A 22299-nucleotide genomic window follows, 5' to 3' on the forward strand; every position below is an offset into this window, starting at 1 on the left:
AGGGCACAGAGAGTCCAGCATCCTACAGTCTTCAATTTTCTGTCTCATCTAAAACTGACAGTAAACAGTATTTAACTTGTGAGGGAGAGGGCTTTATTTGGAGGGCTTATCTAAAATATGTGATTGAATCCAGCTGTGCTTTGACTGTCAGATCCTCAACAATCACATTCCAGGGGGCAGTGGCTGCTGCAGTCTGGATGAAGTGTTACCCTTGCCATGGGCTTCCAGGTTATCTTTAAAGGGAGCAGTACTCTTGAAGCCATTGGAAATTCATTAAAAAAATTCTGCTCAGGTATGGCACTGGCATAATAGCACTGAAATCCAAAAGGATCAATATGCTTGCTTGCAATTAAAGCCCATGGATATATCCTTTAAAAGCTCATATGAGGTGGGCATGAGAGGCACATGTTTTTGTCCATCTAGAGGTCAGCTCTCAGGCTCAGTAATGCACTCAGGCGAGCAGATGCAGCTCCCATCCCCACAAATTGCTGATGCATTAAGTGTGTGCCCTTAAGGCCTCCTGCTGAAGGCAATGGCAAACATCCAGTTGATTTTAACAGGATTAGCTGTGTAGATCCCATTGAATTGAGAGGTGTTGGAAGGAACTTCATCTGAAAGTTTTTGTCCTTCGTAACTTTCAGTTTTTTCCTCCAGCTGGGTTGACCTGCACCTGCTTGTGGCCAGAACTTGGTGCCTCTGTGTTTGCTCCTGGAGCTCTGCCTCCCCACAGGTGGTGGTAGCAGAGAGGAGGAGGGAGAAAAGTAGGGCAGGACATTAGAGCAGGGAGGGCTTTCTTCTGCAAATGTAGGTTTGCAGATGTCTAGACAAGAAGGAGGCAGTTTTCTGCCTGCAGGAAAATGGGTAACTGCTTGACTCAAAATGTTTTATGTCTTTCTCCAGCAGGAATTCCCAGAATCACACCTTTCACCTGGCCTACTTTTAAAGCACCATCCTGGGATGTTTGTTAAGGCAGCGACCACGGTACATAGCTAACAGCAAGCATTTGTTAAGGACAGGCTCGAGTTCCAGCTTTGCCTGCCTCTTTGCACCGTGGGGGCTGATGATGTGCACTGCAGGCTCCAGCTCAGCGCGGTGGGTGTAGGAGTGCCCTGCTGGCAGCTGCTTTTGCAGCATGGAGGAGGCACAGCTTTCTGGGCCATTTGTGAGGGTGTTCCTGAGGAGGCTGCGCTTTCTGGGTTGCATAAGCAGCTATGACAGGCTGCCAAAGGGGCAGTCCTGCATCCTTCCCTTGCTCACGCTGTCCCCTCGTATAGGCAATCGTGATCGTACAGCTGAAAGGCAGAGCAGAGAATATATCTTTGAAACAGAGTATTATATGCATTTGCTCTGTTTACTCCCAGGTTTTGGATTGGTGGTTTATTTTGGATTGGAGGTTTATTTTGTCTGCTCAAGAGATGGACTGGAGTGGTAGACCAGGAGGCGAAGAGGAAATGGAGGTGGTGGTGGCCTTTTTGGGAGCAGCCAGAACTTAGATAGACTTAAATTGATTCTGAGTGCACTTGTCTGCTAAAATCTCATTCTTTTTGCAATGCTGCCACCTCATTCTTCATTGCTGCAACAATTTTGTTAAAAGTGTAGTTACTGTGATAGCTCTGTAGGGAAAAAAGATGCGGCATTTTCCAGTGGCAAAAGAGTATAAGATTTAAAAATAGTGTATTTATATTCAATCTGATTTTTGTAGACATAATTATAAAATCCTGATAACAGATGTACTTAGTGGATGTTTTTTCTGAATCTATGGGTGAACTATTAAAAAAACCCATTTATTAATCAGCCTTTTTTTGAAATTGAGAATGACTTCTAGGAGGGCAAATCCATATTGTGAAAATCTGACTTGAACCTATGCCAGAAGTGCTAGTGAAGTTGGTTCTTTTTCCCTGAAAAATTACATTTCATAAGATTTTATTATGTTTGTAGAGACAATTAGCTTTACTGCTCTTTCCTTAAAAAATTCATAATCTCGATTTTTCTTTTATTGCCTCTATTGTATTTTAAACAAACATAAAACACTTAAAAATGCAACATAAACCAGGAAGTTTATATTCCAGCACATTTTGTGTTAATAGAATTAATCACGGTATAATTGAAATCATGCTAATACTCACTTGACCTGCCTCTTTGATTCAATGCAGAGATTTCTGATTTGTCTTAAACTGCTTGGAAGAAGACTGTGTTTTGAGAAATAAAATTGATTTTGCACAATCTGCTAATGATCAGCAAGGCTTAATGAGTGATCGCCTCAAGAAACCTCATTAAAGTAATTTGGATGGATGAGCAGGAGTGAAATGCAAAAAGAAGAAAGCATAGTTGCTGCTTGAATGCATCACTTACTGATATTTGATTCTAAAAGTGTCCAAAGCCAGCACAAGGAAAGGATCAGATACCCTTGCTTTACTTTCCTTGACACTTCCAAGTTTGTTTGATTCCATTGGGGAAAAAAGAAGATAAGTTTTTGATTTTAGTAGTATCTATTCTTTACCAGAACAATGCAGTAATTTCATTCCTTGAAGTGTCATTGTATCAACTTCTTAAATTGTGGAGGATTCCAATCCATTACTGTGTATTTTTTCATTTTTTCAGGATAGTTTAAAGGAGTCATTGCCTTGAGGCTGTGAATTGGGTGTTTGCTGAAGCCTTTTAATTTTGTAGAAACTACTGGTTGGCTCCTTAGCAAAGGTGAGAGCCTTCTGGTCAGCCTGGTTTCAGCTGTTCACCTCACAAAAGTTTTCTGTGGCTGACACAGTGTGGTGATCATTTAAGAGAGACTCTGGAATAAAGCAGGTGGGAAGCAGCAGAAAACAAAGTGGAATGAAAATGAAAAAAATACCAAAGCCTTGATGGGTTGAGATAAATTTTTGAACACCCTTCTTGTACCATCCATCCTAAGTACATGTTCAGTTTCAGGGATAGTAGATATTCCCCTCATACCATCATCTGCACTTGCTGTTATTTAGGGCCATGCTACAGCACCAGCAGTTCTGGAAAATGATTGCAAGCAGGGAACAGGTAGTTCTGGCTGCCAGTCTCTCCTCTGTTGTCTGGGAAAGTGGCTGTTTTTTTCTGACAGAACCTAGGTTTTCATTAGGACCTGGCTGGTTTTTGCTCTCTGTGAGGAGATGATTCTGTAGACCTCAATAACAGCTGTGCAAGGGAATATCTGAAGTGAAGTTTCCCACATTCTGTAGGAGTAGAAGCTGCACAGCAGAGTAAGAATTGAAATACATGATTTTTGGTACCACCTGGTCTGGGTGCTGAATCTCAGGCTGATGATCTGGTGGCTGCAGAGCATGGCTTTCACAGAGAAAGCTGCCATGCAGGTGGTTAAGGATATGATTATGCCCCCAAAATGCATATTAATTTTCTAGTTTCCTGGAGCATTTGAGAGTGCATTAATGTAAGCTTGGCTGTCAGCCCTCCACCAACTTGTTTTTAAATCATTTATATTCCTGGTGATTCGTTTTTTTTAATCTGTTATTGGGAATAGTATTTGTTTTCTCTTCCTTATGGGAATGTTTTTAAGTTTATTTTGTGTGTTTGTAAGGGAGCTGGAGATCCTAGACACCAGACTTAAAAGAAGAACAAAGTTATTAACTTTTTATTGATTAGATATATACATTTTTTTCTTTTACAATAGCCTTACAAATCACAGCAATATTTCAGGTAATGATTTTAATAACCATAATGAGGAACAGAAGGCACTGCTTGCCTCTCAAAGCCCTGTAATAGACATAAACAACTTTGAGAGTCTGCTGAGTTATATTCTGCTTTGTCAGTCCACAGAGAGATTAATAGGGGTTGGATTTTGTAAAACATTAGAAAACTTAAACTTTAGATCGTGTGTGTGTATGTATTTTGATATCTTCAGAACATTAGTCTTCCTTGGAAGCAGGCAATGCAACAAAATTAGAGCTTTATGAGAGAAGTCATGCTTTATTTTCTTTCTGGTCTCCAAACAATTATTTTTCAATCTTGTTTAACTTCAATATCAGGTTGGCAGCCTTTCCTTAGTATTATTGAAGTTTTACTAAAGAATTAAGCTTTCTTTCCCAAAATCCACCTCTTAGTGTTGTGGTAAATCAGGAGAGGAGAAAGAGGAGCACATGTAAATCAAGCATTTTGTGTATAATGCGTTCCTTGATCAGGTTTATGTGTGCAAACTGGTTCTATTAGTGTGGACCTATGTGTATGAAAAATGAGTGATATGGTGAGTGTTTAGCGTCATGCAGCTGTTAAAATGCATTTACACAGATTTTTTGAGTTAGGAGCAAGGTTAACTTCAGCATGCTTTACCAAGAGCTGTTCAGGACCCGCAGAGTCTGGTTAAGTGATGAAGGTGGGCTGCAAAGCTGTTGCTGTGTGACTGGAGAGTGGAGCTCCCTTCCTTCAGCTCTCAGCATTTGTTCCCTTCTCAAGAGTGATCCTCACGTTCCTGCATGGCTGTCTGGCTCCAGCATGCTCTCCCTGTCCTGTGTCCTGCCTCAGCATACACACACACACACACACAGATGTGTGTCGTTGTCATGCCGTTGTCATGTGGTCCAAAATCTGAGTTTATGGCTTTGATGGTACAGTGAGCAGTGCACCTGAAGGTGATGGACTCAGTCCAAAATTTGAATGTACAGCTGTGTCCTGGTTGTTAAATACAACATGCTGTTTGTGTCACTGTTTCTGCAAAGAAGGCAGCATTTGAAAGACTGAACAACTTAAGGGAGTGAACAGCCAAGAAGAGCTGGCTCTTCTCTGGCCCATGTTACACAAGGTCATAAATTTCAAGCATAAATGATCACATTTTCTCCTTTTATACTTAAAATTTCTATGTCCATGTGAATTTTGGGAGAAATGTTGAGTAAAGTTCCACTGACAAGATAGAACTACACAAGGAGAGAAGAAAAAAGTATACTTTCTAGTGCCCATCTATGTGTACTAGGGACTTTTCTGTTGATTTGTTGTCTGCCTCCAGGTATATATAGCTCTTTTCTTTCTATTGCAGGAGCAGCCTACAAAACCAGATATACCTACTGGACTCTCAAGGTGTGGATGATCATGGGAGAACAACTGTTAAAGAGCAGCATCCTTGATCAATTTATTAATAGCCATGAGCAGTCATATGAGGAGTTTCTAAATACATTCACATATCTTTTGAAAGGTTTGTAATTTCCCAAATCTCCTGTTAGATACCACAGACAGAAGGAAAGATAAAAAGACAAGCAGTGCTATTTACTCACCTGCTTTGTGACTTTAGGCAAATCCTTGTGATGCTTTTGTTTTTGCTCTCAGCAGTGGGAACCCTAAGAACAGCTTTCTACAGATTGTTTCCCAGGCTGCTGTGTCTCTACAGGTGGTTAGCCATTTATGCTTGCTTTGGGGAGGAGAGGGGAACATGCACTGTCTGGAAGGATAGATGTTTCCTAAGTACATCTTGCATTGTTTTGCTTGAGAAGTCTCCATAAAAGAAGAGCCTAAGGAAAGTACTTAATAGTGTGAGATGGCCTGAGATTAGGAGTGTGCAGTTTGGGTACTTTTAGAGCTTTACTGACACTAGATGACTGTGCTGTGCCTGTGGGTGTGCCGGCTAAAAAGTGATCGCATTCTGTGATGGAACAGTTACCTGGAGGGATGTGGATATTGTCTAAATTGATTTCAGCAAGGCTTTCAACACTGTCCTTCACAACATCCTTGTAGGCAAACTCAGGAATGTGAGCTGGATTAATGGACAGTGAGGTGGGTTCTCAACCCTCATTTGGCTGAGTGGCAAATCCCTGAGGGTCATGATCAGCTCACAGGGTCTGGCTGGGGCCCTGTCACTGGTGGTGTCTCCCAGGGTTCAATGCTGGGCCCAGTCTGGTTTACCTAATTCATCAATGACTTGGAGGAAGGGGCAGAGGCCTCCTCAGCAAGTTCCTGCAGACACAAAGCCAGGAGCAGTGGCCCATACCCCAGAGAGCTGTGCAACCCTTCAGAAGGGCCTGGACAGGCTGGAGAGAAGGGCAGAGAGGGACCTTCTGAAATTGAACAAAGGCAGGTGCAGGTCCTGCTCCTGGGGAGGAACAACCCCCTGCAGCAGCAAAGGCTGGGGGCTGAGCTCTTGGAAAGCAGCTCTGTGGAGAAGGACCTGGGGGTCCTGGTGGAACACAAGCTGTCCACCAGCAGCAGTGGCCAAGAAGGCCAATGGGATCCTGCAGTGCATTTGGAGCAGCATTGCCAGCAGGCCGAGGGAAACGATCCTGCTCCTCTGCTCAGCCCTGGTGAGGCACATCTGGAATTCTGTGTCCAGTTCTGGGCTCCTCAGGACAAGAGAGACTTGGAACTCCTGAAGCAGGTCCAGCAGAGAGCTACAGAGATTATTGAGGAGCTGGAGCATCTCAGTTAGGAGGAAAGGCTGAGGCAGTCTGGCCTGTTCAGCCTCAAGAAGAGATGAATGAGAGGGGACCTTATCAATGTCTGTAGGTGTGTGACAGGAGGGTGTCAGAGGATGGAGCCAGGCCTTTCTCAGTGGCACCAAGCAATAGGAAAAGAGGCAATGGGTAGAAACTGATGCACAGAAGTTCCACCTGAACATGTGGAAGAACATTTTTGCTTTGCAGGTGACTGAGCACTGGAAGAGATGCCCAGAGAGGGTGTGGAGTCTCCCTCAGTGGACATTCTCAAGATCTCTCTGGATACAATCGTGTGCAAGGTGCTCTGGGATGACCCTGCTTTGGAAGGGAGGTTGGACCAGGTGACCTACTGGTCACCTGGTTAGACCTACTGACCTACCAGGTGACCTTCCAACCCGGCCCATCCTGTGCCAAGCTAACAGGTAACTTGCATGAAGGTGCAGCAGAGGACATCAGATTCATGATTAGGCTGAAAAGATCTCATGCTCTGCAGGTGAAATAAAAAGTGGAGCTTAACCTTGGTCTGAGCATTGCTGAGATACAGAATTCCAATTCTGTAGCTCAGGTTCACATTTTTTAACCATGTTCAGACAGGTGCCATAAAAATAAGTGCAAGCTACATGTTACTCACAGTTCTCTTTACCACTGCTTTGCACTTGAAGTGATGTCCTCATACTATTGCAGAAGCACTGTATTTTTCAATTACAGCATGTGGCATGCCCCATTGATTGGTACTCAGAAGTCTGTCCTGTCCTTATCCTTCAGGCAGAACTAAGTGCCAGTCACAAGCATTGAGCAGGAAACCAGTGGGGGAGCTGAAGCTACCACAGGAATAATCTTGTGGCAACTTTCTGTTTCTCCTACCTATAAAATATAGAAGAGAAAGGAGACACTGGGAGATGAGATAAGAGGATTGAAAATCCGGTTCTGGTCTTCTTATGTATGATTGATTCACTGGGGATAGCTCCTATCATAGAAGCATGCTGCATATCATGATGCTACTTGCAAAAAGCCTCAGCATGTATTTCAGTCACTTGCACTGTCACTGTAGGCATTTGCCACTAAAATCATATAAAAGGTAGAGCTTTACCTGAATCAAATGCTTAGAAATGCATGTTCTTATGATGGTATGAACTGAACAGCTCAACTTGTTTTCCTCCCACTTTCATTTTCCTTTAAAAGTACCCAACATGCTGGTTTGCATTATAAACTAGTGACCTGCAAAAATTCTACTTAAAGCATAAAACATACATTGTCATCTGATAGATTTTTGTCTGTCATAACATTGGAAACAGAAAACAAAACTAATTGGATCCCATTGATTTCACAGAGTAACATATTTACAGAAGGTGATTTTCACTTGTGCATGAATTTATCCTAGGTATGCGGTTGGCATTGCAAGGATATTTTCATCTGAAGTTTCTATGTTATTCTTGAAAGCATCTCATAAGAATCTGATGCCCTAGTGATTTTTAAATTTTCATTCATATGTTAAATTTACACACAGTTAAGCTGTAAAGAATATACCTTGAGTAGAAGGACCCAAACATCCTTGGCTGTTCTAGCCTAGCTAAAAAGAACTTTTGAGGCTATTAATAGCCTGGAGTGACTCCCTGTGAACACATTAGGACCTTCTGCTTTGAGTATAGTTTCATTCTTATAAATGTGGGAAACAGGATTAATGAACTTTTACATTCCTGACTTCAATTTGGCTTTTTGAGAATTGCTTATATCCTAATCAAGAAAATCACATTTTTAGAATGTTGTCTTTTTATTGTATCTGAATGTAAGATATTACCTTTGATTACTTCTCTTCTTCCTTCTGCTATTTGGAAAGATACTCTCTTAGTTCACATAGAACAAGGTCTGGAGTCTTTCTAAATTCTGTGTAATTGGTTTCATGATGTGTGTTTGGTTTAACTAGCACAGAGATATGTTATAACTTAGCTGGACCATAAAACTACATGTTTGATATGGAAGTTTAATCTTCCAGATTTTAGTATTCCTAAAAATCCCAATGGCTCTGTTTTTTAAAATGTGTTTGGTGCAGTGAGAAAATGAAAGTTTATAGACTAATTGACAAGTAAATCCTACAGTAAGACTATTTATCCACATCTACAAATCTGATGGAAAATGGATAAACATATGTAAATATATTTTTGAAACCCTGACCTCAGCCTATAAAACATACTGCTCCAACAGAACATGACCTATATAGCTTAAATAAATAAAATTTTAAAATTATAGGAGTACTTCCTCCATAAGTAGATTTTTTTTAAAACCTTTTTTATTGGTTCTGTAATGGATGGGCATTTGAGGGCTAGGTCAAGATTCTAGTTAAGTCACTTTATTTTTCCTATTTAGAGCATCCAAAGTGTGTTTTTTGTCACAGGGATAATATTAACAAGATGAATATACGGGCAAAAGTGCTGGTGAACCCATGGGAATGTAATTTAGTAAATTAGAGCACGAGTCCAGGAAGATGAAATCTTTCATACTCACTGTAAAGCTTTGCAGTTGCAGGAGCCTCAGAAGAGCTGAATTTACAAAGGAGTGGATGATACAGATTTCTGCAGATGTGGTCAATGAGTGATGTGTTCAAAGCTACACACGTTCTAGAAAAACTTTGGGCAAAGTCTCATGGAAATCCATCCAACTCCACTTTTGAAAAAATTGCCACAGAGGAGAAAAGCCTCTTTCAAATCTTAGGGAGAGTGTTTGAAATCTGGTGCAAAGCTTTGATGCTCACAATCAGAAGGCAGCATCTGCTCATATTTTAAAACTCAGAGGAAGAATGGGAAATTCACTGGAGCATAAAATAATCTCATTTGACCTTGTACAAAAAATACAGAAAAAAGCCCCCAAATGGTCCAAGCTTCAACATTTTCATATAGATTTTAAATTAACTCCTCTCCCACTTCTAAAAACACAGGATTAGGGGTCATCCAGCTGGATAGGAAAATGCTGCCATGAACAAAATTCTTACCCAAATCCAAGTTAAGATTTGCATTTTTTCCATGGTTCTGGGCATTTGACCACTAGGATTAAATTAATTTCATTCCTGCTGATAATTGTGCTGTATTTCATACACCTCCCACTGCCTGTGTGTTGAAGCCCAGGGAACTTGATTAGACCCATCTAAGCAAGCCACAGCTTGGATTGAAACTTCTTAGCCCTGGTGCTGTTGTTTTGATGCTTCTGTGCTGAACAAACTGTCAAGTGGAGGAAGTTTGGAAGCTACTGATCACTTCTGTGCTTACAGGTGGCATGCCAGGGCCATATTCTGTGTTGTGCTCAGATTAATTTAATTCCCCTGTGAAAGCTGGGCAAGATACTCAGTTCACAGTCCATTTGACTGTGGCTGTCTGCTTCCTTTTTACATTAACCACATTTAGGAAAAACAACAGCTTTAAACTTCCCATGTAAGTGTCAGTGGGGGCACTTTACAAATGTCAGTCTTCACAGCAGAAAGCATAGCAGAGAACTATATGAGAAGTGACAGTGAATGCACTTTTATTTTAAAAATGGACCAGTAGGACAATGCTAATCCCAAGAGAAATTTCAACCTATGAGTAGATTTGCCAATAAAAGCAACTAGACAGTTCAGTAAAACGAATTAAATTAATCTGTCATCCCCAGGGAACTTAAACAGGGCATGAAATAGGGAAACAGTGTCAATTCAGAGCTTTTTATTGATGTGTTGTGCTGGATCATTTGATAGAATTGGCTGGGAGACAAAATTTGCAGTTTTCTATTGATCATAAATTCAGTAGCTATCTCTGTGCAGCCTTTATTCAATATAGTATAAAACCAAATACAATACAGAGCCTCTAAATGTAGAAAAAATACTAGACATAGAAATGCAAATGTAATAGATTATTTTTAAAATAATAATAACTGATCTGTTTTATGAATATTTGTTGTCCTGGTATTTGCTCTGAAAGATACTTCATCTCAATTGTATGGACAGAAAAAAATAGGCTGAAAGAAGGGAGGTGACTTGTGCATTTGCACAGTAACTCAGTGGCAGCACCAGATAAGTACAGGGGCACTCAGACTCCTGGAAACTTGAACAGCTCTTGAACAGTAGTGCTGCCCTAATAGCAATTCTTTGTTTTCTGTGGTGCCTTTATTACTAAAGAATTTCTGAAGAGTATTTCAGATTTAAAAAAAAATAAATATTTTCATTCTCTTGCATAACTGAGATTTTTTAGAACACAGAAAGGGAAATATTTAATAATTTTGCTGTTGATACTTTGGTAGAGGTTCTGTCCTGTAGTGGCATATTGGCAGTGATTGAATTCTGGTAATATGAAAAGCACTAACAGAGTGAATTCTGCTGTACCTCATCACCTTCTCTAGAAAGGCATCAAAGTGCAGTAAATGCAGCTGTTGGCTTAGTTTCATGTATTGCAGTGAGCTGAGGAAGCTTATGTGGAAACATGTGGAAATGACACAAAGCAAATAATGTCAGAGATCAGAGCTCTGTATGAGTGACTCAACAAGACAATCAGAAGTCGAGTGACCTCACTTCCAATTTAGTGCTGAACTCTTTGTAGAATTGGGTACTTTTCAGTGTTCAGTATAAAATTAAATAGAAGTGCCTAATTTCAAGAAAGTAGGCTTTTCCCTTAAAGAAATAAGTCAGGCCTTTTAGGGATGCCTTATTGTTGTGATAATAATATCCAAATTCCAGCATTTTCAAAACTCTTGGGCCTTCTGACATTTTATTTTGTTCCCACCTGCTGTCATCTTTTTTTATATTATTTGTTAAGAAATGAATACTTTGTGTGAAAATGTCAGATGCTTTTAATTATATACAATTTGCTTGTTTCTTTCAGCGCTTACCTATTCGCCTATTAGTGCTGAATTCTTCTAGGATGCAAGCACACTGAAAGACTTCAAGATTGATCCTGCCCTGATTTATTGGTACATCACATTCTTTTAAAAGTACATTCTTTAAAAGTACATCACTGTTCTTTTAAAGCGCTCCCAACATATGTATTTAATGTAGTTTCCTTGTGCTGAGGAGATCTTTAAACAAATTTGCAGTTTCTTTGACTGTAAAAAAAAAAACAACCAAAAAGCCTAAGTATTTAAGAAATAAACTTCAAAGGTTCAAAGTATGGCTTAGTATAACCCAAATTCAGAAAGAAGTCGGGAGTTCTTGTACATCTCTTGAAACAAATAGGATTTTGCTTGTACAAGCTACTGAAATGGTGTAGGGCACATTTGCCTTGTTATTTAACTGACAGCATTAGTATTCAAATGGAGAAGGTATCCAGCAACAACACTGCTGAGCTGTGAAAGAATCATATGAATTTTTAAATGATCAGATGGGGTGAATGAGGAATAAACAGGAAATACTGCCCTTTTTCTAACACTGAGACTATCAAAAGCACAACAGAGACATATATATTGATACAGATAAACACTACATAAAACCAGAACACATATGTTCCATTAAGTATAAAGGGAGAGATACTGATACAATAAAAAAACAGCTAAATTTTTGCAAATTAGGAGCTCAGTTGGTTTTAGAGAAGTATTGCTGTACATTAAGCTAGAGCAGGTCTGTGAGAGCAGCTGAAAATATACTTGATAGTAGCAGTCATTCATCTTTCCCCTGAAGGAACACGTAAAAAAGTCCTTTCCTGACTTACTTTTAAACATACTACAATAAGTATCCAAAAATGGCAGTCAAAAGTAACTATCAGGACTGAAGAGTTTACCCTTTTAGGTTAGAGTTAGTCCCACTGAAATTACTTGTCCCAGTCCATGGAATAGTTATTATCCTAGCTGAGGAAATAATACAGTGGAATTTCCTTAAGAAATGGGTAAATTGAAATTAAAAAATAAAGCCCATATTACTGATTATAGTAAAACCTGACCTTTTCTGAAGGAGGAAGAAAAAAAGTCTAGACAATACTTTATGCTGACTGTTTGTCATTTAATCAGGATAAGATCAAAGACATTAGGGGAAAAGGCTGCACCAGCTGAATTTTTGTGTTACAAATATTAATTTGCTCACTGAGGTAAATGTTTTAGGCAAGGTCTTTGCTGTAAAGGAGTTTTGCTTGCTCAGTACTACTGTGAGATCACTGCCATTGAAATTAGTGCAGATTTTGATAGAGTGAGATTGGAATGGACCTTACATGAGCTCAGATAGTAATGGGATGGACACTGCAGATGCTGAGTGTGAGCAGATGTGGCACAATATCTGTAAAACATCCACTGCCTTTTTGGGTGGCATCAGGAGGCTAAGCCCTTAGACTCCTAAAGGAACACTACATGATGATGTTTAGGTGCCTGAATTACACCTGAATTGCTCTTAATTTTAGACAGGCATGTAGGACTCAAGTACTGAAATCCTCCAGCTACATGCAATATGGGATAATTCTTCTGTTGAAAAGTCAGTCAAAGTGCATTGATATACAGCAATTTATACATAAAAATACATGGAAACAGAAAGGTATCTGGTTAACATAAATCAGAATGGCTTTTTTAGGCTAAGTAACTTTAAAACACTATGTTCTGTTCCCAGCAGGACAATATACAAACACAGGAAGGCTACAGATTTTGGTATGGTTACTGTGTTATAGGGTTACTGCAGAAAATGTGGGAGCTGCTTTGATTGAGTTAACAAAAGTTAAGAAAAGGTTCTAAAGTTATCTTCTCAGCAAACTGGATTTTTAGCCTTGAAATTTCTTATTTTCCTCTTGCAGCTTGTAATTTAGGGTAAACGAATGCAGTGCTGCACAATGGTTTACATAGTTACAAATAGTTAAATACAGGTAGTTCTAGAGTGTGTTACCACCTTGTGAACATGTCAAAATGGTGTTTTGTGGAAACATTTCGGTGACAGCCTTTTTTTCTTGTTTTAAAATGTTTGCTGATGGTGTGTTTGAAGAATGGAGAAAGTGAATGAACATGACATTTGTATTTCTTATCTCTGCTCAAGGCAGTTATTATAGTACTGTGAGTAAAATTGGGTTTTTTGTTTTTTTGCTCAGGAGTCCTGCAGAAAGTCACTGTAATATTTGAATTCCAGGTTTTCCATCAAAGCATAACTTAGAAGAGATTTAAGGAATTCATAGGCCTTCTGCTGGCCCTCAGTCCAGGATTTGAGGACAAAAAAGTAAATTGGAACTAAAATAGTACCTTTCCTGTATGAGTATTTTTTGTTGTTGTTGTTGTTGTTGCTGTTTTATAGCTGAAGGGGCCTGTTTTTAAATCTCAACAAGTTTTTGTTTTTGAAATTAATTAATCCAATTGAAAAAAGTGGGAAGTACCTGTTAGTTTGAATTGTTTTGTCCAGTGTATTCTGTGGTGTGTTATTGATTGTTCTGCCTGGTCTGGCTTTGAAATGCTTCAGACCATGAGAATTTTATCATTCTTCTGGGGCTACTATGTCATCTGAGAGATTTCACTGACAGTAAGTTTTTCCTGATAATACAGGTAGCTCTCTTCTCTGGTTCTGTGATAAGTGACTCCATTATTCTTTGAAATATGTGGGTAATCACTAGACATTCTCAAAAAATTCCTGTCCAGATTGGAAGACAAAGAGAATTGTAGGCAATATAGAGGATAGATAGCAGGAGAGAAAAAAATTTATCAAGTTGGATATCCTTTTTGATTGAAACATGTTTCTGAAGTCTGCACCATACTCATAGTGACACACAATTATGATGGATACAGCTCTTGAGAGACTGAGATGTACTTTTCTAGAGATCTAAGTTGGCTTGTTATTTCATTTTTAAGATACTGACAGTGAAATTACTAAAAAGTGAGACAGAATCTGTCTGCAGAATAAATATGTGAATCTTTATATAATTTCAACTTTCTGCCTCTGCTACATTTTGTTGTGTTTGTATCCCTTATTTTTGATTTTTATCACATATTGTGAAGGCCAGTGTTCTGCAACAGGATCTTGGCAGGTTGAGAGCTGTGACTGTGAATAATGAGTCAATTATCACTTAGTCAGGGGAAAGGCAGTGATCCTCTTGCTGGCTTGAATGCCATCCTTCCTTCTTCCCCTTCTCTTCAAAAAGTAAGAACAGAAATGGTTGAAATTCAGAACACTATCAAAGAAATACACCTGTGATGCTTGTCTTCAGATTGTAGTTTTTTTAACTTCAAAACAACTTCTGTGTGTTTTTTTAAATAATTTTTTTAAAGTTCATTACAGTTAGTGCTTCAGAGGGGCCAGTTATGTGGTGCATGCACTGGGAGGCTGTAGGTGTCAAGAGTTGCTTTGGGCAGCTGAAGTTGGCTTTTACTGGTCCTGAGGGACTGTGCTCCAGGCTGGCAACATAATGTTTAAATCACCTGTCCCCCTTTAATTTATATGGCATGGCCTCATTATGCACATGGTTGCATAGTAGATTCTCTGTCCACAGAATTGCATTTAACAGCTGCTTTGGCTTGCTTAGACATTTTAATTCTGAATTTTTCTTCACAAGCAGTCATGGATGTAGTATCACATTGCAGTGCTGAATGTTTCATCAAATGTATGGTTTAATATTCTCTTACCCAATAACTTTGCAATGGTCTTAACCAGGAAAAGGTTTCTGTCAAAAGTTTATGACTGATCTCTTAGGAAAAGGGATAGTGCTTCTAAGCTGTAGGCTGGGGTTGGTAAATGGCACATAAATACTCTGAATGCACTTGATTTCTTACTAGCTCATTTAATCTTTCTAGCTTTTTAGCTGTGACAATAGCTCAGGTGTCCAGAAAATATATAACCTGATAAAATAAATTTGTCATCTCATATGTGTGCCTAATTATAACTGCCCAACTATGTGTCATAGGTCTTTTGATGCTAAAAGTGGTATTATTTTCTCTGGAGAACTCAGAACCTATATTTTTGAGAAGGATGATCTGATTTATAGCCCAGAAGAATGACCACAGTGGTATGCAAGAAAAGCATGGGCTAGTGCAGGAATGTCATGTTTACTCAGAGTCTGTTGGCTCTATGAATTATGCTTCTGATCTTTCCAGTGATGATTTCTTTTGTCTCTCTGTTGGTCTGGTGAGAAAAGTGTATGGCTTCCAGAATCTTTTTATCACTTCTCATACAGAAGTGCTCCTGATGTGCAGAGGAAGGACCCTGGGTTGCTCCTCAGGCCCTGCTGGTACTCTGCTGGTCTGCAGATGTTCAGCTGCATTATTTGCCAGTACACATTTGCCCCAAAATACATTAATATTCTTTTGTGGCTTGTCAGTCTTTAAGATAAAACTGGCAAGTTCTTAGGATAAAACAGGAAGCCTGTCCTCTTTTACTGCTAAAGTAAAAAAAGAAGGAAGTTTTTTGAGCTAGCCATCTAGTTTTTGCTGTAAAGTAAGGTGAGAGTAAAATTATCTTCAAATAGTGGGTGACCATTTTACCAGTCAAGAGTTTAAAATGGAGTTTCACGTCTAATACTGCTTCATTTCCAAGGCTTTAAAAGAGAATGTGTTGGAAAACATGATGGCTCGTATGTACTGCTGTATCCAAATACTGTTTTAGGGAAGTTCTTGCAAAAGAAGCAGGGAGAAGCAAGATGTTACAGAGACCTGGGATTTAGGAATCATTCACGGGATCCATCTGTTATTTCAATAAACACTGAAACCTGTTTACTAGGTTGCTCTGGTGTGGTTTGCTTTGTATGAACCCTGACTCTTGTAAGTGTGGACTTCAGGTTATGCCCAGGCTGCCAGCCCTTAGTGCATGTCACAGTAACTGCAGCACGGAGCTGTCCCAGGGGATTAATAATTCTTTGCTGTATGGTTCAATGTAGCAACCCCAAAGGCATCATTAAAACTCTCCACAAGAGTTACTTCAATGCTTATAATACATAATTATGCTTTAGAAATGCAGTGCAGTGTTTTTATTGTTGCAAAGTAAATTTTTCAAACTAAACCCAAAAAGCTTAATTAAATGAGCATTTATTTTTCATTAGGAGCATGTGGTGTGAAGTTAATTTTAATTGATTGACCTATAACTGCTCCTTATTTGATAATGGTACTTTTAAAATAAAAAATGCTGCATTTTTATTTTGGCTATGATTACTTTATTTTTTGCCAGGTTGAAGGCAAAAAACCCCAGCTATTCAGTGTGGGTTTGGAAATTCATACTTCCATGCACATAGTAGTCAGCTTCTAGATGCAGTAAGGTGTAACCTTACTGTCTTGCTTTTTGGGGTATTTATATTCTTGGTTGATTTTATGAAGTTTTCTGTATCTTGCATAAGCTTTTGTGATAATGAATTCTTCAGTATTGGACTCTCTGCAATTGAAGTTCAAACTGCATATTCAGTTTTATGGTAAAGTCTGGTAAGGTTTTATGCTGAAGTTTTATTTTATATTTTAAATACATGGAAGCTTTCATGAGAGGAAAAATGAATGTGTAAAAAAGTCACTATTAAATGTAATTAAACACATACTTTTCTTTTTCTTGTATAATGCATTGTGTTATCTGATCTGGTGTGATTCTGCTTGCAGAGAAAGAGGAAAAGACAATTCTGGAAAGTAAAGTGGACTCCTTAAGAAAAAAATGTTCTATTTCTGAATTACCAAACAGAAATAAACAGGATGGCTCACCTGAAAGAAGCAAAGAAATGTGGGTGTCATTTCCACCACGGATGCCAAATGAGAATGAGGTAATGAGTTAACATTTGTCCATGTGGACAAGCACCACATTTAAACAGATGAAAATATGGAGGGATACACTGTCCAAATGTTAGAGGCTAGTGGCATTTATCCTATGTGAGGCAAATATTTAAAATACTACATAAGTGCTAAATGCTTAGAGAGGCACCTGCAGAGATCGTGTTTGGCAGTGGCATTTGCCCTGCTGAAGAGCTGCCATAATCTGACTAACAAATAAGGCACCCTGCAATGAGCTAAGTAATGCTTTCACTGGAGACTGCAGCTTGTGGTAGAGGCTGGCAAAAAGGAAAAAAAAAATCCTGAGAGTGTCGATGCCACCAGCATGGACAGATTCATTTTGTTTCTTGTAGATTTTAGGAAGTACAGAGTTCTGTGTTCCTGAAACTATGTTACTGCCTGAAGTAAACAGTAGGCAGGCCAGGGGCATTTTTGATCTTCTGAAACATAAGGGATTAGGGATTTAATGTGTAGGGACAAGAAAACAACAGACATCATCTGGAAGGAAGGGAGATGGGAATCGGAGTCAACTTGTTAAGAACTTCTGCCTTCCTGCCTGAATAACAAATAATTAGGCTGTGATCTAGTCTGTAAAAATCTCAAAATTGCCCTTCATTAAATTTTATTAAAAAAGAAGTAGCAGGTCCTTTTGTGTCTGTTGAGTAACACACTAAAGTGCTTTCAAATGATGGGCCTGCCAGGCCTCAGAGTAGAAGCTGCCACTTTCCTCCTTGCTAGGACACGTCTTTGAAGTAGAATCAAGCAGGGCTTTTAAAACAATGATGTTCTGTCAGTTGATTGTGTAATAATAATGACAATATTTTTTTGCGATTTTTTACATAAGAAGTATTGGTTCCTCATTGGTATAATTTGTCCCTGTGTCTCTTACTTTAGCCACATTGAATTGTCTTTCTGCCACATAAAGCAGTGTACAACTTATGTTATCCTTTATGCAATGGAACTTCCATAAACCTTTATGTATGTTTTTGTTTCTAAAAAAGAAAAAGGTTCAGACATGCCTGCACATTTTTGTCACATTAGCAGTTTAAGAAACAAATACAAAAATAGTAGAATGCAGCAGAAAAAATGCAATGTAGTAGCAGGAAGAGGCCGTAGTACATTAAGTTGACCGCTGTAACCTTTAAGCCTGCCCTGGGAAAGGAAAATGGGGAAAACAGTGCTATTGAAAACAGTGCTACTGTTCTAAATGCTGCTTTTTAGGCATGCTATGAATTGCTTGCACTGTCGTTCCATTTGATTCAGTCTGGTCCCATGTAGGTTTCCAGAGAATTACCTGTACCTGTTCTATTTTCAGGAGCATTCCATTCACTTTTGTAAAGTTTTTATATACAACATTTATAAAGCTGAGTAGTGTGTTCTAGGGGAGCCTTCTTGTTCAAGGTGACCTGCAGTGGTGCGTTCCAACCTTACCTATTCTGTGATTCTGTAAACTGTGTATAAATCAGTAGGAGCTTTGTGATTTTGATTCTGTTTCATGCATGTAAGTATTTCTGCCTATCTATCTACAGGCAGTGATGAGTGAGTGCTCAACAGCTGGTGTCTCTGTTGGAAATGATCTCAGTCTGTCTGAAAAAGTGAAGGTGAGGTTTTCTTCAAAATGGGGATTATGAGCAGAACATGACTGATTTTTCATGTATTAATTTACAAATTACTTGCAATTTGCTGATGTACTTCCCATCTGTGGGAAAGAAGAATGAGACCAGTCCATATTTTTTTCTGATCTTAGTGAGTATGTACTTTTAAAGTGTAAAGGTTATGTAAGTCTTGAGACTTTTCAAACCAGGTTGAAAAAAAAAATATCTGAGAGCATCTTTAATTACTTCATGGAAACAGAGAAGAAAATCCAGGGCATGTAGTCAATCCTCCATGGTAACACTCTTTGCAGATAGGGTGGCAAAAACCTTTCATTCTCACCCTGTGCATCTATTCAGAGTGGTACCTGAAATGAGAAATGTCTTGTCTTTGGGTATGTTTTAAATAGTTTAGATTGTTCAAGGGACATTAGCCTGAGAAAACAGTAGAGTAAAGCCCCAGGTGAAATACTAGAAATGTAATAATTCTTAGGGTTTTTTTTTTCCTAATCAATTTACCATTAGTGTGAAAACAGAAGGATCAAGCTCTAGTTTGCCTACAGCATGTATTCTCTTTGTGTCATATGAAATGAGCTTGCAAAATTGCATAGTAACTTATGCATCATTTTCCTCTGATAATATTTTACTTCTCCATCTTCCCACTAAGTTCCTGAGAAACTTACTGTACAGCTTGAGCTTCCTTTCCATCACTTATGTGGCAATTTTGGCAGTAAATCTTTGACTATACCTAAAACTACTTCCTTTGGGTTACACATTTCGAAGAAAACTCATATGCTTTCTTGGAAAAACACAGGGGAAAATGGAGAAGATGAAGTAGACAATTTAATGCATTTTTGCTTTGGTCTAGATTGTACTATAAGGAATAAAATTGATACATTTTTATCTGTTTTCCAATTTGGGTTTTCATGGCAGGTGGACAAGTACTTACACTTGGAAGATGTAGACACAGATGAAGAGACATGCAGTGGTAGGTTTTGCCCCTTCGTATTCACCATTGTTTTCTGTCTTCGAATGCAAGTGTGTGAACATTGATTAAAGAACTGCTTCTCCCCTAAAAGAGATGATCTTGCTCAGTTCTTCTATTGCTAGAAAATTCCCCACATTGCCCCAGTTCCCCAAACTGAGGTATGAATTTCCCCACTCTAAGAGGTAATGAAATAATAAATTAAGAGGAATATTTATTGTACTTTGTCCTGGTGCAGTTTAATTTTTTTTCCAAGCTTTTCTAGAAGTGCAGAGTGCTTCTTGTTAGCAAAATCTCTCCATATTCATGCATTTCTATTGTGTATTGAAATTACAGTCATTACAAAAGTTTTTTTTGTAAAGTAATGTGGGTGCTAAGAGACAGTGCTGTAAAGTGGAAATATTTAATGAAAATGCTGTCCCTACCTATTAAAACAATATCATCCTGGGCTTAAAAATAGATTAGACTAATTCTGAATTTTTAAAGAATTAGTGAACTTCTTTAAAAATTCCAATTAGGAGCATTTTGAGTTGCGTTGAACTCTTCTGTATGTTTATAACAATTTTAACTCTCCCACCTCCAAAAAGTAAATGGAATGCTAATGTCTATAGTTAGTTGTCTATCATAGGTCCTTCTTTGGTCTTTGCAGACAGAAGTGACAACCTTTTATTGTTGAAATTAATTTTCCTCATCTATGCCTGTGACTGTACAAGGAAACCAGGCCACACAGATTAAGGGATTTGCCTGAGGTCACAGACAGAAGCTGCAGGGCTTTGATGCTTGGTTTCTTAGCTATTGCCACTTGAGTGATCTCTCCACTCTTACAGTGAAGTTTTGATTAGTCTTTCCTTTCTGTGTGTCCTGAATTCCTGTGAAGTCTGAGGGCTTAGAGACTTCCAGTATCTCACAAGAAAATAATAAACCAATGTAAGTCAGGTTTACAGCAAATATTCTTTCTCCAACCTTTCAGAAAGGAGGGAGTAAAACAGCAGTCCCAGATCAGGTACAAATGTCAAAGACTTTTTTTGAGTGCAATGTTCATATGTGCCCATTTTCCCTTTGTAGAGCATTGTTCTATGTTTATGTCTTAAATTCTGGCATTATCTATTAAAAAGGCCCTGGAGTTTACTGGTGGAAGCACAAACCCACGTTTCACTTGTGTTATAATGAAAAGAGAAATGCCTGTAGCCAGTTCATTAAAGTATTGTTAGATATTCATTGTTCCAAACAGGCCACAAAGTGGTTGATGAGAATTAAGCCCAATGCTACGATACCAAGCAGAACGTGAGGAAGAACAGTTCTGCTGAAACTTAATGCATTCAGTACTGTGACAGACCTTGTCTCTCTCCATCTTTTGGGTCATTTCTGTGTATTTGTGTGTGTCCAAGGGTAAATGTTTATCACATACATGTGGAAAACCCTGGTAAAACACATTTCATTTCAGGCAGATTGCCTCAGTGAAGATTGAGGCTGTATCAACAATGCTCACTAATATTAGGTTTTTAGATTGTATTTTACAGCATTGAAACTCTACCTAGTCAGAAATTAATTGTTCCTTCTAAATGCTGCAAGGAAAGTGAACAACATCCAAATTTATACCTGGGGAATCCTGGTCTTTGAAGATAGTTGTTGAGTCGGGCTAAAAAATTTCTCCTTGACTCCTAAGTGCAGAAAATAACACTTATGGTTTGATAGCTGTCTTACATGTCAAAATCCACTCAATAGCTTCATAGTAAGAGAGGTAAAATCTTAGTCCTGTAGAAACCATAGCAACAAAATGCAATTTAAAGTATAAAATTATGTCCCTTCTATTGCTTGTAATGATAAGGTAATCTAGAATAATGTCACTAGTGAATACCTTAATGAAAGATTAATTCTGTAGAATTACAGTTAGTTTATAAACGAGGTAAATTGTTGCACAAATTAGACATTCTGTTGTTGACCTTTTTAAATGCTGCCACCTTATATCAGAACAAATGATTGATTGAAGACTTCATATTTTCAAAACAAGCTTAAAAATATCATAGCTTATTTTACCCAGTAAAAAATACCATACCTTGCTAGTAATTGCAACAAGCCTTTATCTCTCCTTGTTATTGGCAGGAGCTCAATATTTCTGTGTTTCACTTAGCTTTAAAAGGCAGATCAGTTAGCTGAGTTAGCAACTGTACACTAATACAGTAAATATTCACATTTAAGGGCAACTGGCTTAAAGCTGACTGTATGAGAAGCACGATAGAAAATAGGTGTTAAAACATCCCATGTAACCAGTGCTGTTTGGCAGATGTCCTGGAAGAGTCATTCTAGTGAAGTTTTTTTTTTTGTTTTGTTTTGTTTTTTTACCAATTTATCTGGCAAAGTTCAGTGTCCTTTAAGGTGTGAATGAATGGGACTTCTTCTTTGGAGTAGGAAAAGCAGCCCACAGATTTGGCCAGCATGCAAATTCATTGTAGCTGCTTTTGTTTGACAGCACTGGGCTGAAAGCTTGAAACAGGGGCAATGCTTGGCATTGTGGGACTTTGGCACCATAAACCATGATTGACAAAGTGAAATTGCTGCCCTAAACCACAGCCTTACTGCATTGTGTAGAGACAGCATGGCACGGTGTACTGTAATCACTCTTTCTCCCTGAATTTAATCTCTAACTGTAAGGAGCTTAAGGCAACAATAGAGATGA

At 38.6% G+C, this 22299-nt stretch overlaps 1 protein-coding gene across 5 annotated transcripts in view; it reads left to right on the forward strand.

The window, feature by feature from the left end:
* Nucleotides 1–22299, forward strand: part of IFTAP (intraflagellar transport associated protein) — a 40138-nt gene that overhangs the window by 6055 nt on the left and 11784 nt on the right. For 4 of the 5 annotated variants that reach the window (XM_058807193.1, XM_058807188.1, XM_058807191.1 and 1 more), the window contains 4 exons: nt 5012–5167; nt 16881–17038; nt 18575–18646; nt 19571–19625. In XM_058807193.1, coding sequence (XP_058663176.1) covers nt 5059–5167; nt 16881–17038; nt 18575–18646; nt 19571–19625 — 394 coding nt within the window. In that variant the 5' untranslated portion in view covers nt 5012–5058. Of the gene's footprint in view, nt 1–900; nt 982–5011; nt 5168–16880; nt 17039–18574; nt 18647–19570; nt 19626–22299 lie in introns of all 5 variants that reach the window. The other variant, XM_058807190.1, reaches the window with a different exon arrangement.

Source organism: Ammospiza caudacuta, chromosome 6, assembly GCF_027887145.1.
Source record: "Ammospiza caudacuta isolate bAmmCau1 chromosome 6, bAmmCau1.pri, whole genome shotgun sequence".
NCBI lineage: Eukaryota > Metazoa > Chordata > Aves > Passeriformes > Passerellidae > Ammospiza > Ammospiza caudacuta.